Below are 20,116 nucleotides of genomic sequence, written 5' to 3'. Positions count from 1 at the left end.
TCATCATGATCATCATCATCCGGACCTCCTTTCCCACGCAAGGGCAGGGTGAGGAGTAGCAATGTCCAGACAGCCCAAAATTGCCCAGTCCAATGGGCCACACTTCCATTCACTCATCATTCAAGCCCCCGGAATCCTGGCTCTATCGGATACGCCAAAAACATTCACCACGTTTTGTAGCTTCACATAATTGTATCCGACAGAGTCAATCCAGACGCTGCCACGTTAAAAAGGGGTGCCAAAAATCCCTGATTATGCACTTCTCCTCACAAAATTCATCCAGCCAGCTCGATCTGCTGTCAGTTCCCTAGCCTCACTGACTTCCAAACCTCTCATCCTCATACATTCATCCACCATATCTCTCCACCTGCACCGGCTCAGTCTGCTTGGAGCGCCTTAATCACCCACTAAACCACCAGGTGCCACTTTTGATTATGTGGTTACCACCCAGCATGGTATGGTAAATGGTTTCCTGGTGTACAGGAAACCATTTGGCTTGCCACACAGAGTAGAGTCACCCATAGACAGAAGGAAGAGGAAAGAATAAAGGAAAGAAAGACAGAAGAGGAAGGAAGGCAAGAAGGAAGAGAGAAAGGGCAGTCACTTGAGAGCAGCGCTACATAGAGTGAGTGGATGGTTATGTGGTAACCATGTAGCCAGTAAATAGACACCTGGTGATTAATGAAGTTATTCCCTTTTTACTGTAACTTGGCCCAGAATCCCCATCTTTCCATGTTGAGCACTGAGTTGCAACAGTAGGTTAACACTAGAATACGTTGACAGTCACAAAATACTGCTGGTGGTATGGAAGGATGTAGAGCCATGTTATTGCCTTATTCTGTCATTAAGCTACATGAAATAAGCTGCTAAAGGATGAAAATCTAGGCCAAGTTAAAGTAAAAGGACTATAGATACTGAAGTCAGTTGTCGTTTCGTTTCGTTTTTAAAGGCTCCAACATGCTTGCATGTGTCGGCCTTGGTCACCTAATGGCGGCTCTCCACGCTGCACGATCCATTGCAGCCTCCCTGTTCAGTCCCTTAACCCTAAGGTCACACTTAATGACCTCGTCCCATGTCTTTCTCGGTCTACCCCTCATAACTCCACCCCCAATATTAACACTTCTCACATATACATTTGTGTGTTTGTGTTGTTTGCAGTTTGAGGCGTCACCCTCCCCCACAGTGACGTGTGCCGTGTACAGCAGTAACGGTGACAGTATATTGGCATCGTACAATGATGACGACATCTACCTCTTTGACACCACCCGGTCGGAGGGTGCCGATGCTGCCCATAGATACTCAGGACATCGCAATAATGCCACAGGTAGGTTGATATGATCATTGGTGATAAGCAGGATAGTTGAGAGGAGGGGGAACTAGAGGAAGAGCAGCCAGAGTGCAGAGGACAGGGTGACATGGGGGTGACACGTTTGTGACCACACCTTACATGATAAAGACATCTGGCTGTAGCAAGATAGATAGATTGATAGATTATTGATGTGCTTCTGGGTCAGTGCTGGTGCTGGAGAGGAATAAATGAGTGGCTCCTCTGTCTGGTTTTAAAATATCCCTCAGCTCACTCCCAGTCTCCCATGGTGTAATGCAGGATAAGGCAGCTTCAGCTTGCAGTTCACCAGGTTCAAGTTTCGGATGAACCTGAGGCTGCAACTACTGTATCTCTGCTGGTTTCTGTTATATTGAAGCTGTGAAGAGTATGGCCAATGAGCTGAGCACAACATCCCCTGAAAAGCAGGTGAATAAAAGTAGATATGGAGACAGGAAAACACAAGCACAGCTGAATCCTATATGCTACTGCTTGCCCAAACACAACAGCTAGTTAAAACTGAGTAATTTTTTTTTTTTTTCATTCATTGCCAGACGCCATGTATCCCAAACGGGGTGGCCAACGGCTTAGAGTTAATTGTTTTACAGGGAGGGGCACTAATCCTCCACCAACCCCACTTGACACTTAGGGATGCCAACAGCATCTGGTGTTCCCAGGCGGTCACCCATCCAAGTACTAACCAGACCCAATGTTGCTGAGTAAATACAAACATAAAATACTCTAATTGCATTCAGGCCATAAATAAAATTCTTGTCCCTCACTTGAACACAGATTTTAAGAAATCATCCACATCATCCGAACATTTTTCAAGAAGGAAAAATGTTCCTGGCAGTGATGATAATTTATTTGTCGGTGATCAGGTTGGGAAGAGAATTTTGAGCTAAGTTTTGGATGCAGTGATATTTGTGTCTGGTTAGCTAACCAACATGTATGAGAAGAGGATAGGAAGGAGGAAGGTTATGATGGTGGTGGTGGTGGTGGTGGTGGCAGTGGTTTCTCTTGACTAACCAGCATTTGTGTAAAAAGGATAGAAAAGAGGACATTGAGTGATGATTATATTTTCTCCACAGTGAAGGGGGTGAATTTCTTTGGTCCTGGAAGCCAGTACGTGGTGTCAGGTTCGGACTGTGGCAACATATTCTTCTGGCACCGAGAGACAGAAGCCATTGTACAGTGTATGGCGGGGGATGAGAATGGAGTGGTGAGTAGTTAGGGTTAAGTCATTGTTCTGTAGCAATAGTAGAGGAGGGAGGGGAGGAGGGGAAGACCAAGGCTGGGATGGAGGGATGGAGTGGAGATAGATATGAGAGGGAGGGTGTGTGTGAATTGGAGGGAGGGCTTCCAGATGACAAAGGACAGGGTGATGTGGAGGGGATTGGTTTGTAGCCACTTCTTAGAGGATTAATGTAAGATAGACAGAATAATAGAAACATGCATCATTGGACTAAAAGGGTTGATAAAATGTTAAGAGATGGCTAAAATAAAAATGTAAGTGACATGATTTTAACAGATCATTCTTTTACCAGATTTCTGCAGAGGTGCTTGGCTAGGGTGCTCATCTCTTTAACTTTGGCATTTGAGTCTGTGGTGGGTCGTTTACCCACTATTCTGAGACAGCATAAAAGATTACAGCACCTCCCTTAGGTATTGCTGTATATATTCATTTTACCTACCAACCCACAAAGGGTGGATGGACACCTGATTCTTGATGCCAGCTGACTGCACTGGGATTCAGACTCAGGCACCACTGGGTCAGCAGCTTTATCACTACCAACAGTAGCCACTGGGCCACTACAGTTGATATAGGATGAAATAAACAAGCTACAGTATAACTTCCGTGAATGGGCTGTAACTGATGTGTATATTTACCCAGTCTGCCACAGTACTGCACAGGTAGAGATGCTTGAACTTCATCCATACATCTGTAACAGAATTACTAAAACTATACTGAAACTAATTATATATTTTTACCTGTTCCATTACAACACAGGTAAATGTACTTGAGCCTCACCCACACATCCCAGTGTTGGCCACCAGTGGGCTTGACGACGACATCAAGATCTGGGTCCCCACATGCGAGAACGACCCGGCGCTACCAAACCTCGATAATGTAAGTTGTCACTGCTTAGAATTACATGTAAACTCCCTGTGGTTCTTATATACTGTATATGGACAATTGGGCTTCATTATATGTCAGATAAACTTTTACAGAATTATGGTATATTGTAAGGTCACTCTGCTCAGAATAACATGTGATGCCCATGTGGTTTTCCTTTACATGGATAGGCCTGTAGTCTTCACCACATGTGTGATAATTTTTAACAAGCTTATATTGAACTTTCTTGGTGCATAGAATAACACATGAGCTCCGTGTGACTCCTTTGTACTTGGACACATCTTCAGTATGTGTCTGATAAAGTTTTACGAGGATGAATTGTAACTGATCTATTTGTTTGTGATTATAACTCATTTTTTGCTTGTTGCCTAACAGGGTATTTCTGTGTGGTGAGTAAAATCAGCAGGGAGTGAAATACCTAAGACAGTAGCTGTTGTTTGGCTAGTAATAGTATGAATGCCTGCAGTTGCATTTTTTTGTTGTTGCAGTCTGAATAAGACCTGGGATGAGGTCATTGAGTCTGACCTCAAGGACTAAATAGGGAGGCTGCTAGAGATCGAACTGTGTGGAGAGCCGCCATTAGGGGACCAAGGCCAATGCTTGGAAGCATGTTGGAGTCCTTATAACTGATACAAAATGATAACAATTGTCATGTGATTTTCCTCAAGTTCAGACAGACCTCCAGTTCTAGAGATTCATGATGGATAGAACTAACTCCCTACTTCAGAAAGTTGCCCTGTAGCTGAGTAAAACCTTTAGGAGGGAGCAAAAATAAGATAAGAAATGTCACTGGAGTGGAGTTCGCCAGTCGGGTTTGATCAGTGGTGTCTTGGAAATTTAAGGATGGCCACTGTAGTACTGTATGCAGACACTACAGACATGCAGGTTATGGATGCACCAGCCTTAAAAATACTTTACTTGCAGTTGGTGAAAAACAACCTGGTGAAGCGAGAGAAGGAGCGTAATGAGGAGTTCACGGGCCTAGACACACAGATGCTGATGGTTCTATGGCACCATATTAGACGCACCGACAGACGCAGACGCAGGGTATGTTGTGTGTGTGTGTGGTGGGGGGATGCGTGACTGCCTCATGTTTCTTAACCTCGAGGTCATTTCCCAGAACATCATCCCATGTTTTCCTTGGCCTCCCAGCAAAGGACCATCCATCCATCCATCCTCCAATCCTACGTTGCTCCTCAAGAAGCGTTGGAGCCCGGGGCTAGGAAAGTTGGTCCTGACATTTAAAATGAGAGTGACCAGCCTCACTCATCCCTGAGTGGCATTACATGAGCAATAAACCCCAACCACCCCTTCGATATAAACCTTCGAAGGCTCAATCCGATTGGAGCGCCTTAATTACCCACTAAACCACCAGGCTTCATAATTTGGTTATGTGGTTACCACCCAGCATAATAAATGGTTTCCTGGTGTACAGGAAACCATTCAGCTTGTAATATGGAAGATAATGAGAAGGAAGCTCAGGGTTAGGACACTTAACAAATATGCTGCAGTATACTACGCACCATTGACATCACTCATCATGTAATAACAGATTATTGTGTACAAGTGTGGAACACTACCTTATAAAATGATAGTCTATGAAGAACAAATCACAAATATGTGTGATAAATACAGTAATTTGAATTATAACTCATTTGGAAAGCAGAAGAGTGGAATACTGAACTTTTGTCTGTTGTTTCATGACATCTTCAGGGTAATACAAGAGTGAAGGGGGAGGGTGAGAAAGGAGTCTTTATAGCCCCTCAATACCATCTTTCAGATGCCAACTAGTGGTTACATTTTTATACAGTTCAAAGTAATTACTTGAGTTTAACATGAAAGCCATAAAATGAAAACATACCAAGCATGAGACCATTGTAATGCCACCTTGTTTTATTTAAGTGTCTAACTCCCCATTGTATCAGCAGATGGCAGAAAGTGGTGGCAATGGTGGTGGTGACGGTGGCGGTGGCGGCGGCGGAGGGGGTGACGCTGGTACGGGTGGGTCCTCCAGTGACGACAGCAATGACAGTGACGACTCTGAGGGTCACCGTGGCGTTCAGTGCGCCACACACTAGCCAACACTTAAACCCCGCCATCACACACCACCACCACCAGCAGCAGCAACACTGTGGGAGGTACTGGGATGCTTTCTAATGGTCTTATTAGTAAAACCGAGTGTACCAGGATGTCAGCAACCCACACAGTACCCATCACGTGACTCGCATCCATACACACCACCACTAGCAACACCAACACAGTGGGAGGTGGTGGGCTGGTTCCTAGTGACTGTCTTATTTAAAGAGAATGTATGAATGTGTTATATGGCCGTTTTCCTAAATGTCCTGTGAGTGCAACTGAGTGTATCAAGGTGTCAGAGGCCCACATACACCCACACCCACACAATGGCCTTCATCTAACTCCCACCTAGACATTACCTTGACCAACAACCACTAAATGACAGGAGGGTTTTGTTTGTGTTCTGAGTGGCTTGACAGGCTTCGTAAAACCTCTGCCTTTGCATTTTGTTTTCCATATTATACCTTAACATTTCCTTCTGTTTATATCATAGTAATGTTGACATAGCTTGCAGCAGTACCATGCAAGAGGATAATGACATCATTGTGATTGTCATTATCATTGTCATCATCATTATTGTCCATTGTCATCATCATCATCATCATCATCATCATTGTCATCATAATTATCTCATTATCATAATCATTATCATCATACATGATCAGTAACATCATACATCATACATCATCATACATCCATTGTCATCATCATGATGAATCATGACCATCATCATCATGGTCATCATGATACACCATGATCATTGTCATCATCGTGCCTCTTTTTCCCACCCCTAGAAAGCAAGGAAAAAATAAAAAAGAACAGGATAATGTGAGCTGATCATTAGCACACCCAGTATCCAATTAAATGATGGACTGCACACTCACCCTTCAGGCACCAGGAATCCTGACTCTACCTCACTTCTATGCTATTTACTCAGTTGATATCAGTACTGACATAACAGAAATAATCTCCAAGAGAAGAGGAAAGTTTAGTATGCAAAATAAATAATGAGTTGCCAGTCACACCTTAATGCTATCAGGCTCGTCTTTCACTCTGCCCACTAATGGTTCGTGTATTGGGGGGACGGCACAGTGTTAGCAGTGTCTGTCCTGTGTCAATTATTTATATCTGACCCCCTCTTCCACACCACACCCACACCAGCAGACATATCCTACTCCCTCTGCCACACCCACACTGGCAGACATATCCTACTCCCTCTGCCACACCACACCCACACCAGCAGACATATCCTACTCCCTCTGCCACACCACACCCACACCAGCAGACATATCCTGCTTCCTCTGCCACACCACACCCACACCAGCAGACATATCCTACTCCCTCTGCCACACCACACAAGCAGACATATCCTGCTTCCTCTGCCACACCACACCCACACTGGCAGACATATCCTACTCCCTCCACCACACTAGCACCCACATCAGCAGACTGATCCATCAACAACATAATTACTGTCTTGTGAACTTCTATATCGATTTGTTTTCATCTGAAGAATTAGGCCACACTGACAATTGAAATACTGTATTAGAGAGATACAGGTAATTAATCGAACAAGTCTTAGTTTTGAGGGAGGGATGAGTCTCCTTGGTTACTGTTTAAATTCATCCTCCAGTCCGATGACACTTGGCTGTCAACTGAGCTGAAAGAGGTTGTGGATCTTTAGGGGTGGGAAAGGAGGTCTGGATGATGATGAGGATGATGATGATGATTGAATTGGACAGCCATATATGTAGCTTGGAGTAGTATGTTAGTAGTTCTAACCCCAGGCCCATGTAAAATGTGAACTAGGTGGACTGCTGGATGAATTTGCCTTCCTCCATCAGCCCACCATCCTCTTTTGTGGATAGGTAAGGAAGGATGGAGTGGATAGGTACAGGTGGTGGGAGCTGGGAGCAGGGCAATGAAATGGCGGAGGACAGGGCGACATGGAGGTGATTCGTTTGTGGCCACCCCTTATGGGATTAAGGCATCCGGCAGTAGATAGATAGATGGTAAGGAGTTGAGGGATGTTTGTATAACCAGGCAGTGGAGCAGACTGGCTATATCAGTGCCACCGCAAGAAGGCATCCCTGTCCAGCACCAAGGGACTCTAACCTAAAAAATGACACCATGTTTCCCCATAACGCATCCTGTTTAGGGTTGGTATGATACAGCTAATGTTTTCTATGGACCAGAACCAACTGATTACTCCCCAACAGACACTGAAAGCTATTGGGGAAAAAAAGACATTTGAGATGCATAGTAAGACTTGTAACAGAGTTTTAGACCCCTGCCCATGGATGGGAAAGGAGGACTGGATGATTATGATGATACTTAAGGCTCGTAACAAAGTTTTAGATGCGTAGTAAGACTTGTAATAAAATTTGAGATGCATAATAAGACTTGCAGCAAAATTTGAGGTCCATAATAAGACTCATAACACTGTGGGAGTCTTGGCTTGGACTTCAACTGTACGCACAGTTAGTCAGCAGAAGAATCAGTGAGTGAGTGTTCTTGTGGCTGAATGTTTCCTGCCCAAGAATGATGTTCGTGTGGCGGGTTACCAAACCTGTAGCCACATATCGCTCTTGGTAGTACCTCCCATGGGCCACGGCAGTCGCCCATTTATCACCAACAGCCAAGAGAATGTTTAGGTGTAGTACTGGAAATCTTTGGCTGAGGAAATGGCGCCGCAAAGCCCCGTATGTCACCCAGAACACAAACCCACGAACCCTGAATGAGAGAAATTTGGCCCCATGTCCTTCACAAGCTTAGAGTATGATCATTATTTTCATTTCTGTTTGTTGTTAGTGTATAAAACAAAATCTGTGAATTTGGTTTCTGTATGTACAATTATGTATTGTCAATTTATTTTTTTGTGGTATTACATGATTGGCCATTAGTTTTTTATTTTATTTTTTTGTTAATGATTGGCTGTTATTTTTATGCCTTTATAATATTTCACTGTTATTTATAAAACATTGGCTTGTATATTTAATCCTTCTGATTCATGTCACTTTCATTATCTTCATTCAGTATATGTAGATTGAGAATAAATTTTTGTATAGTATATTTTTCTTTCTTTTTTAAATTTTTGCTTTCGTTTGGCGACATTTTCTTTGCATCGAGAGCGACAGACTAACGATGAGAGTGTATGTGATTGAGGTGGGTGGGGGGAAAGGGAGGGGTAGGCTGAGGATGAGATAGAGGAATGGAGTGGAGAGGTATATGAGAGAGGGGAGTGTTAGCAGGGGGAAGGGCAGTGAATAACGATGAGAGTGTATGTGATTGAGGTGGGTGGGGGGAAAGGGAGGGGGAGGCTGAGGATGAGATAAAGGGATGGTGTGGAGAGGTATATGAGAGAGGGGAGTGTTAGCCGGGGGAAGGGCAGGGCGGGGGACAGGGTAAAATGGAGGCGATTTGTTTGCGGCCACCCCTTACAGGATTCAAACGTCTGTCGATAGATTCTTTGCACTGCTGTTTGATCTTGGCTGATGTGAAAAATGAAAGTAATATAATTTAACATGTAGGTTTGAGACAGATGAATGCAAAAATATTCTTAATACTCCCTTAGTTAAAATACTTTGAGATGGTTTGGCCACATGGAGAGGATAGAGAGTGAGAGACTGATAAGGAGAGTTTATGTGAGTGAGATGAAGGGGGCAAGGGGAATGGGAGACCAACGATGAGATGGAGGGGTCGGGTGGAGAGGTATACGAGGTCTGTTCAGAAAGAATCCGACCTTAGGCTCTAAAACAAATAAATAGCTAACCTGCTGAGCTAGGACACTAATCCTCCTCAAAGTAGACGCCTTCTGACTTGACACACGTAGCCCAGTGTTCTTTCTACTGCCTGAAACATTTTCCAGAGTTGTTTTTCGGTAACTCCGCAGGTTCTTTGTCGCATTCATCATGATCTCTTCTCTCGGATGAACGTTGCTTAAGACATGCTGAAGTGTGCAAATTGCGATCCAAACTTTCTGAAGACTGTAATCACTGCAGATGTGACTTGGGTGTATGGGTACGACCCAGAAACCAAAGCACAGTCGTCCCAGTGGAAGCACGCAGGTCAACTTGGCCAAAAAAAGCACAACAGGTTCACAGCAAGGTGAAATGCATGTTGACAGTTTTTTTTTTTTGATTACCAGGGTGTTGTGCATCACGAATACGCACCAGAAGGTCAGACTGTCAACAAACATTACAGTCTCAGCGTTATCCGTCATCTTTGTGATGCAGTTCAGCAGAAGAGACCAGATGTTTGGAAAGCGGCAAGTTGGAAGTTGCAGTATGGCAACGCCCCTGCCCATTCTTCTGAACTGATTCAGGAATTTTTGGCCAAGTGCAACACCACGCAGGTCTGGCAGGCTCCCTACTCACCAGGCACGGCTCCGTGTGACTTTTGGTTATTCCCCAAGCTCAAAACTCCGCTGAAGGGTTCCTGATTCACGAGACGAGATCACGACGTATGCGACAAAGCTCCTGCAGGAGATACCAAAAACCAGCCTTGAAAAATGTTCCAGGCAGTGGACAGAATGCTGTGCTAAGTGTGTTAAGTCAGAAGGGGCCTGCTTTGAGGGGGAATAGTGTCCTCGCCCAACAAGTTAGTTATTATTTAAGAGCCTTTGGTTGGATACTATCTGAGCAGACCTCGTATGAGAGAGGGAGGTGTGAGTTGGAGAAATGGCAGCCAGATGGAAGAGAGCAGGGTGACATGGAGGTGATTTGTTTGTGGCCTTCCCTTATTGGATTGAGGCATCTGGTGATGGACAGATAGGCAACCAAACTGCTGACCAATTTAACAAAATCATAAGGTTGCTGGTCTGATCCCATTGAATACTTGCTGTACCTACATGTAATGGAAATTAAATGAATAGTTTCTTACCTGTAAAATTATATACTTATCCTACATGAGCCAATTATGTGAAAATTCATCATCATCATCTCCAGCGCCGTGCTTCCTCCTGGGAACCCCTGGCTGTAACAGGAACACCTTGAACCACCTAATTCTCTCACACACTCTCACTCTCTCAAATGCTTCTCCTCATCTACCTTCTCTTGTACCAGTATATTGTTCCAATCTTGTTCCAGTGCCAGTATTAAGTGATATATATCATACAAGAGAATATCAAAGTGTTGTTGTTGGTTTTTCTCCACTTGGGTCTGTTTAGCTGAGCAGCCAAGCAGACCCATTGACCACAAGCAAGCAGCCACTTTCCTGTGGCAGACAGTGCCTCTCCTGGGTGGGAACAGAATCTTTCCACATGGTGAGGTGCAGGGAAAAATGAAGGAGGTATAACCCCCATGAGGATGAGCTGTGTATAGGAGATATGTGTGAGTAGTAGTCTCAGCCTGGACTTTGACTACTTGGTATCTGTGGTTGAGTTCCCTGCTTGGGAGTGTTGTGCAAGGCCAGCTATCATTTCACTCCATAGTAGTACCTCCCGGGACAATGGTTACCATCCACCCACTACCTTTTTGGTGGACTAACAGATGCAACACCCTGCCCAAGGGTGACCCAGGACTAAGCAGGGCAGGGGGCGTCCATCTTCCCTGAGTTGGGCACATGCTGTGGCCAAATACCCCATTTTCTTGTATATTATTCATGCAGATAAGGTTGATATTACATCAGTATGAATTACATACATGAGAAGGTGCAATATCCAAAGTACATATGGTCAGGAAGAGGTGCTAAGAAGCCTAGGCTGCCTGTACTGTGTTCATTTTATCTAGGTGTAAAACTGCCATCTCCGTCCTGAATGCTGAGCTGTAGCAAGAGGTTAACACTAGACCATGGTGCTTATCACAAAAATGTGCATTGGGAAGGGTGCAGGGCAATAATATTGTCTTATTCAGCCACTGAACTAGTAGAAATAGGCTGCAAAAGGACAGAAATCTTTGCCAGGTTAAGATGAATGAACTATAGAAGGTGGTCTGTAGGTGCTGCACGGATTGAGTACATTATTAGGCCAGGACTTATTACCAAAACCTTAGTAACCATGATCTGGGGTTACATGGTGTGAAAAAACTCAAGGGAACGTAATGAGATACACAGTCATAAAGAAGAACGACGTGGTTGTTGTGTGTTATAAAACTGTGGCAAAGGATATGCAGGCTGTCCTTATAAGCCAGGTGTAAGTTCTAGAATATAATTTTTTTTTTTAAATGGAATTGGTGCTGTAAATTACTAGATATCTGAGTTGAGGTGCTCTAACTGGAGTTTACCCATAAGGTTTTAAATCTAAGTAGTGGTTGGAGTTTACTGGTCACATTATGCCACTCAAGGAAAAGGAACTGGTCACTTGCCTTTACTATGTGGGGTGGTTTATGTAGTCCTGGGCCACCCTGCTCCTTACAGGACAGTAAAGGATTACATAGTGAAATACTGTAAAACCTGATGATACTGCTTTAGGGAAGTAGACATGTCAGGTTTATAGGTACCAGTGTAATTACCGTAGGCCTAACTAGTTTGTTTTCACCCGAGGAAACAACCACTCTCATATCATGAACACCGTGTCATGGTTGCTGGATTTTCAGTGAGCCTTTGTTATGAGGCAGGAATGAGTCTCCTTAGCAAATGGTTAACTGGCCATCCAGTCTGACTACACATTGCCATCAGCTGAAAGGGGTCAGGGATCTTTGTCAGGTTTAATATACAGGTATCTGAATATTGGCTAAAAAGATGGTCAAAATAGGTAACACAGTAAATGGACGTAACTATATAGGTATTCACCCACTCGGAGCAAATCAGCATCAAGTACTCTTGTGGCCAGGTATTCCTTCCCACCGTGATATCTCTACACTTTAAGTATGGCAGAGTTACACAAGTTCCATGAATGTATCCAATACTTACTGGTATCAGCTGCCATGCAAACGTATTATGTTCTGAGCTCATGTGTGATGGTGCCGTAGTTACAGGTTAAAGATAGACAGGTGAGAAGGAATACCTGTCTGCACATGTACATGGTGTAATATCCAGGAGAGTTTTGCCTACACGAAAAAAAATTGGAGAGGGAGAGTTCCTTTCTTCTGGCTATCATCCTTTTCAACCCCCTGCCCCCCCAGGAGGGTGGAGGCCCAGGGTTAGGCTTCTCGATCACAACATTTAATGCAAGGATGACCACTTGCTTTTTCCTGAATGACATTGTGAGTTATGCACCACAACCATCCCTTGGATGTTAACCCTCATGGGCCACATCCAGTTGGTGTGCCATAACCCACTACACCACCAGGCATCACAGCTCCTTTACTCTGTGTGTTTTCTGTAGCTGAGACCCATCCACCCAGCCATCCATCCACTCAGTCCTTTTTTGCCCCATCAGAAACACAGGGATCCAGGGCTAGGCTACCATGGCCCAAGAGTAAGATAAGATTGTTGTCTAAAGCCTATTTATCTATAGCCAGATGCCCTAATTCCATAAGATGTGCCTGCAGACATACCACATCCATGTCACCCTGTTCATTTGGCTGTCCTCCCATCAATCTCTCTCTCTCTTTCTCTCTCCCTTGATGTCATCCTTCCCCTCTACCTCACTCATACACACTCTTCTAGTCAGTCTTTCATTCTCCATCCTTTCCACGTAGCCAAACCATCTCAAGTATTTCTCTTAACACTGTCATTCGCTTCTGACTGTAGGTAACTGATGTTTTGGCCCAGGCTTATCTGGACGTAAACCTGGTGGGACGGCAGGAAACTGGCCACTTCAGCTGGATGCTCCCAGAGAGGTGGCAGAGCATAAACAAAAGGAGACATCTTCGTACTGAGAGGCATAGGGTAAGGGGGTCGCAGTTCAGCTCGCCTTGGTATTTTGTATTTCAGGAACTGAGAAGCTTCATCCTAGTTGGAGCCTTTAGGTGTGAAATGCAAGTTTGTAAGTAGGGAGGCAACACAACTAGAGTAACTTACAAAAATAAACAGTCCCCTAGAGGTGTCCATTGTGGGGGCATTCATGGTGAAGATTTTAGGTTGGGAATACAGTTTTTTTTTCCTTGTTTTTCTCCCTTCAATCCAATGACAATTTTATATTCTGTTCCTACTGCCACCAGATGATTTTATTCAGCTTAGGCCAACCCTCTGATTGTGAAGGGGTTGATGTATGTAACTCTCATTTGAAAAAGTCTACCAGTATCAAGAATATATAGCAGCTTTCATCATCAGACTGAGGAGGTTAAGTAGGGAGACAACACAGCTACTGTAGTATACAAAAACATGTCCTTTAAGTAATGATTAAGTTCAGTTCCACAGTCTTACGTACAGATAATACACAGACCACACCTGACGAGGCCTAGTGTAACTGTGAAAGCCGCACACTTCAGTTGTAACCTTAGCATCTGTCAGCCATAGTCTCAGCAGAGAAGCGAAAGGCAAGTACAGTACAAGTATGTGGCTTTCAAGGTTAGGTTACAGTAAGTCTTGTTAGATGAAGTTAGGTTAGGTCTTGTTAGGTAAGGTTTGTGTTAGATCAGTATATAAGACTGACCGAACTTAAACCTGCTCTCGGGTGGTATGTGTATTTATTTTTTCTTCCCATATCCAGACAGTTTTATGCTGCCAAGAGGAGACTTTTTGACGTTGAGCCATTAAACAACATTAATTATCCCTCCAGTACAATTAATCCTTTCATAATTAACCCTTTCACCATAATTAGCCCTTTCAGTTTGATTAACCCTTTCAGTATTACAATTAATCCTTTCATAATTAACCCTTTCACCATAATTAGCCCTTTCAGTTTAATTAACCCTTTCAGTATTAGTCAGTCGGTTTTTTGAATAGAGCTGGTCCACTTTCACATCTTTAATACTGAGTCATGGGTGCGTGGTATTCAGTGAACCTTAGTTATGTGATAGGAACGAGTCTGCTTGGTTTACTAGTCAAATTAGCCATCCAGTGCAACTATATCTAGCTTTTATTTATTTATTTATTTTTCTAAGGAAAGATTATAGTGGGCTTCTAGCTTTGGCTCTTTCTTCCTTGCTTGCTTAAAAAATGATAAATTTAAACGGAACTGAAAAGGGGTTTAGGTATCAAAACAAACTGACTCTGAAGATTCTAAGCTGAGTAAAATCATATAGAGGTGGCAAAAATAAACTAGAAATATCATTGTCAGATAGGAGGGGTTAATGATGCTATCCTGTTCTAGGGTAAAGGCAGTGCCACTCAAAACAAAAGCCGTGCAAGGCTGACACACACAGTTGCCAGCGTTTTAGGGTCAGTTGGCTTAACCCCTTAAATCAGATTATGTATTTTTTATTTTATTTTATCCCTGCTGTCTTCAGATGTGCTGTGAGGGATGCCTTCATGTGGTGGCATTGATTGAACTGGATGTCCCTCAACTCTCTCACTCCCTCCCCCCAAAAAGGAGGCTGGTGGACTGTACATGAAGGGGAACTTGAGCCTGCAGTCTATTGGGTTCACAACTAGATGAGCTTGAGGTTGCAATACTTCTACTACTACTACTACTACTACTACTGCTACTACTGTTGCTACTACTACAACCACTACTACTACTACTACTATTATCTTCAGACAATTTTATCCTCACTAAGAAAGACCACTTGGAGTGAAGGGATTAATGAAGGCTGTATCTAACCTCTCCGGCTCAGTAGGTCTTTCCCAAGCTGAGTAAAATCATCTGAAGGGAACAGGAATGGGAAGAAAAATGCATCGTCAGATTTGAGGGTTAAGATGTAGTGTTTAACGTGTATCGGGGCATCCGAACTGAGAGATGTGTGAGGCTTGGTTGGCTTAATGTATATTGTGACATCAGAACTGCCGCAGCTTTTCGTTCAGCAAAACTCTTCATGACCCTGGGATAGTTAATGTTTCAGTCTTTCTCTGGTTTGGTTTTGTGTAGATTTTTCAGGCTCTCGTTGTTGCAATATATATTTTTGACAACTGTAAAATAATGTATATTGATATTGCCTTCATAATTCTAATTGTTTTTGTTCTCTCATACTCTCTTTGTGTGTGGGTGGCATTATCCAGTACTCATGTTTACGTTAGACAGGTTTTCCTCATCAAGTTGTGTTTTGAAATGAGAGATTACACTGTACCATTAAATATCTTGGTAATTATCCAAAAGAACACTGCCCCTGTGAGTAAAGGTTAAGTTAGGCTAGAATGGGTTAGGTTAGGTTAGATTAGGTTAAGTTTTAAATTGGTTGATATGTAGCCTAACCAATGCTAACCTAATCTAACCCATAAGGGCAGTGTTGTTCCGGATAATTGCCAATCTGTAATAATAACAAGCTTTGATGTTGTTATGCTACTATTCAATTGTTCTTTTGAGATGTGTGGCTCAATTACAGCAGTGGGGCGGGATTCACAGACAGAACTTACGAACATTTCCCTGTTGTAACTATGATTCTTTTTTCAGCAGGAAGACTAAGAGACATAAGATTCTACTCTCATTTTTCCTTATCATTCTTGGAAAATAAAATAACTTGGGATAATGTTTCTTTCATTACTATACTCTCTTCACTTTAACTAGGCTTAAAATTGCCATCTTGAATAATGAGCTCTGTCAAGTGATTAACAATAGAATATGGTGTTAGTCGTGGAGAAGTTCAGTGGAAAGGATGCTGAGTCATAGTATTGTTATATCCTGCTACTGAGCTACAGGAAATAGATGCAAAAGGATGACACGCTCCATCGCTTACAATGGATGAACAGTAATTCTGTTCTTTTATTCAAGCTCCAATATACAGTACAGTACTTGTACTTGCAAGTATCAGCCTTGGTCACCATGCTGTTTAATCTCTAGCCTCCCTATTCAGTCCTTTATCCCTGAGTTCACTTCGTATGATCCTATCTCAAGACATTTTTTGGTCTGCCTCTTGCAACTCTACCCTCAGAGTTCACACCTCTCACCCTTCGCACCGAGGTGGATTTGTTTTTACAAGAATGGCTAGAAGCATGGAGCCTGTATTGCCCCATAAGGATCATAGGAGCCCGGGGCTAGGCATTTCACATAATGGTATTTCATTGCTAAGTTTCTGATGAATAGTATCTTCACTTGAAGGTGCTAGTGTTTCATTCTTGAAGTTGTTTTGAAGTTAGAAGTGAGTGTATTTTTTGTGCATTTAACCCCTCAGTCAGGAACAAGAAGCATGTTTCACCAGGTCATTCACTTAGAGTAGCGTTTCAGCTGTACACATCTACTCTTCAACCCGTTTCAGTTCGCTGATGTGTTTCCTCTTGTATTCTTGATCCTAGAGTCATTGCACCTGAACATAGCCCAGATTTTTTGTCCTTTTGCAGCTTATTTCATGTAGGTCAGGAGCAGAATAAGACAGTACTATGGCTCAGATCCTTTCTAGAGCACTTCTTCATGACTACCTTAACTTGGCCCAGATTTTTGTCCTTTTACAGGCTAGTTCATATAGCCCAGGGGCTGAATAAGACAGTATTGTGGCGCTTAATTCTTTCTGTAGCACTCCTTCAAGACTGTACTCATTTCACTCCTCCAACTCCCCTCTGACTTCTTTTCTTCATGGCTGACATTAAAATTTCCTCAGTGCATTTTCTGCCATCACTGACCTCAGTACTAACAAGGCATATGGGCCTGATGGGGTCCCTCCTGTTGTCCTCAAGAACTGTGCTTCTGTGCATGCACCCTGCCTAGGTAAACTCTTTCGCCTTTGTCTGTCAACTTGTACCTTTCCATCTTGCTGAAAGTTTGCTCTCATTCAGCCAGTTCCAAAGAAGGGTGACCATTCCCAGTCGTCTGACTATCACCTAGTTGCATTAACATCCTGTATTTTGAATCTGTTCTTTAAAAAATTTTAAAGCACATCTCCTATCACAACCCTCTTTCCAGTCATCAGTGTGGATTCTGCCTGGGATGCTCCACTGGCAATCTTCTTACCTACCATTCAGACTCCCTAGTCATCCTCCTTTTGCTGTTGCACTTGACATCTCAAAGGCTTTTGCTTGAGTCTGGCATAAATCTCCAATTTTTAAACTGCCCCCTTATGGTTTCTATACCTTTATCAGTGCCATCATCTCTAGGTTCCTTTCTGGCCGTTTTATAGCTGCTGTTGTAGATGGTCTCCATTCGTCTAGAGCCATCAGTATTGGTGTTCCTCAGAGCTCTTCCTTCATCAGTGAACTAAGCTGCACATCTAACCCTATCGACGCATACACTGATTACTCCACCCTTCACCTTTCCATTTGCTTCTCACAGCATCCATCTCCATGTCTGACTTAGCTCATATCTCTGGGGTAAATGTAATCTTGTTGTTTTTAATGCATCAGAAACTCAGTTCTTACGTCATTCAACCTGACAACATTTTCCGCAGGAGTATCCACTAATTTTTAACCATATCCAACTCAATCCTGCATCATCTTTAAGCATACGTGGGGTTTCATTTTCTCGGGATATCTTGGAAAGATCATATTATCTCTCATGTAAAATCTGCATCCATGAGATTAGGTGTGCTAAGTCGACTCTGTGCCTTCTTTACCCCTGCACAGTTGTTGACTTTATTCATGGGTTTTATTCACCCCTGTGTAGAGTACAACTTTCACGTGAGGAGGCTCCCCACATACAGCTCATCTCAACAAGGTGAAGTGAAAGACTCTTTGTCTCATTAACTCGCGTCCTGTTACCGGCTCCCTTCAACCTCTGCCTCTTCACCACACTGTTTCATCTTTATCTCTTTTCCGTCGTTACTTCAGTGGTTGCTGCTTCTCTGAACTGTCTGCTTGCATCCCTCCACCTTTATGGTAGACACAGAGCACTTGTCCAGTAACAAGCTCTCATCCCTTTTCTGTCCATCTCAGTAGTGCAGGAGTTAACCTCTACTCGCAGTCCTTCATGTATGCAACAGGTCAGCTCTAGAACTGTCTTCCTCAGTCTGTATTTCCTACTGCCTATGACATCCAGTCTTTCAAATGCAGTGTGTCCAGGCATTTTGAAATGAACAGATCTTGGACTTGGCTCTCTGTTATTTTGTTTTTGTTTTTTCTTGGTGGAAACAATCTTATAGGCTTGTGGCCTTTGGTTCCTTCTTCCTTGCATTAAAAAAAAAAATTAAGGCCATAAATTACCATCTCTCCATCTTGAATGCCTAGTTGTAAAATATATTAACACTAAAATATAATGCTAGTCACAGAGTTCTATGGGAAGAATGTATAGCCACAGTACTGACTTGTTCTGCCACTGAACTGTGTGAAATAAGCTGCAAAAGGAGGAAAATCTGGGCCAAGTTAAGGTGAAACTACAGAATAATTTTTTGTGTTAATCTGTTGTTAAAACTCAGCATTCTTGTTGGAGAGATGGCAATTTTAGACCAAGTTAGGTTGAAACAAGTCTACCAAATGATTATATTTAGCTTAGGGAAAAGTATACTAAATGGAGAGGTTGATATAGCCTTCATGAACCCCTTCATGACTATAGATCATTTTTTTTCACCTGATGGTACTGGCGAACACCCAAATACTTAGTTATGGTTGCAGGAAATTTGTTGAGCATTAGTTATGAGGTTAAAATGAGTCTCCCCTGTTACTAGTCAAATCAGCCATCCAGTCTGACTACTGGCCAACAGCTGAACTAAAAGGGGGTTAGGGATTTTTGTCAGGTATGAGTAAACACTATAGATTGCCTTTGTAAACTGAAAGAAGTTATTTGGAAGGTAGCAAGATGAGTCGTAGTTATGAGGTAGGAATGAGTCTTCTGGGTTACTAGTCAAATTGGCCATCCAGTCTGACTACACCTGGCCATTAACTAAGGTGAAAGGGTTAGCAGTCTTTGACAGGTAAGAGTAAACACATTGTAGACTCATGTAAGCCTCATGAATTGTTTGGTAACAAAGAATTGATCTGTAAATGATGCCATTGAGCTGAAAGATTTATGAGAGGACGGATCAACTGTATGTTTGTGAATCCCGCGCCGTCACTAAGTTGAAGCAGAATGGGGTTGCAGTTGTCTTTTATTTTGAATACTGGTTTGTAAGAGTTACCATTTACAGTACTCCCATATTTCTGTACTAATGACTTTGCCTTGTAAATATCAAGTACAGTAAACTAGAGATGTTTTTAAGACTTTGTTTTATTGCTGTAAGTGTCCTTCGGGGTTCTGATGCATTGATGAGGGATGCCTGCATGTGGTGGCACTAACTTAACCAGGATGCTTCACTGCCTGGTTGCACAAACATCCTTCAACTCCCTCTCTGTGCCCTAAAAAGGGGATGGTGAACTGCAGGTGAGACAACTTTAGCCTACTGTGGGTTGATGTTCAGGTGAACCTGGATAAAATGTGTGTGTCACTTTATGCGGTCATAGCACCGATGAGAAGCCTGCATGTAGTGGCACTGTACATCGTGGGTGAAGCAGCTGTGGCATCCACCCCAGAGCCAATCCTCCATATTTCCCTGCACCTTGCCATAGGAAGGACCCTGGTCCAACCTTGGTGGGGCATTGTCTACCACAAGAGGGTGCTGGTTTGCCGCACAGTGCGTGTACTGTACTGAACCTATAGGACGGCCCCACAGAACCAGTTACCTATTGATTGATGGGTCTACTTGGCCAGACAGACCAAGGGTAAGGAACAAAAGAACAGTCTTCATCATCAAGAGTTT

General features: G+C 43.1%; 1 protein-coding gene across 3 annotated transcripts in view; it reads left to right on the top strand.

The window, feature by feature from the left end:
• The window catches only part of LOC145394638 (DDB1- and CUL4-associated factor 8-like), a 35,433-nt gene extending 15,868 nt beyond the window's left edge, over positions 1-19,565 (top strand). For 2 of the 3 annotated variants that reach the window (XR_013896475.1, XR_013896476.1), the window contains 6 exons: positions 1,159-1,324; positions 2,416-2,546; positions 3,336-3,455; positions 4,386-4,508; positions 5,390-5,599; positions 13,173-19,565. Coding sequence is in view for 1 of the 3 variants with exons in the window: in XM_080268430.1 (XP_080124556.1) it covers positions 1,159-1,324; positions 2,416-2,546; positions 3,336-3,455; positions 4,386-4,508; positions 5,390-5,539 (690 nt within the window). In the remaining 2 variants the exon portion in view is untranslated. Of the gene's footprint in view, positions 1-1,158; positions 1,325-2,415; positions 2,547-3,335; positions 3,456-4,385; positions 4,509-5,389; positions 6,210-13,172 lie in introns of those variants that run through there. The other variant, XM_080268430.1, reaches the window with a different exon arrangement.
• The last annotated feature ends 551 nt before the right edge of the window (positions 19,566-20,116 follow it).

This window comes from Coenobita brevimanus, chromosome 4 (genome assembly GCF_032717465.1).
Source record: "Coenobita brevimanus isolate Jiangsu-jjx chromosome 4, ASM3271746v2, whole genome shotgun sequence".
Taxonomy (NCBI): Eukaryota; Metazoa; Arthropoda; class Malacostraca; order Decapoda; family Coenobitidae; genus Coenobita; species Coenobita brevimanus.
Note: the sequence above shows the minus strand (reverse complement) of the source record. Positions and strands in the feature narration are given on the sequence as shown.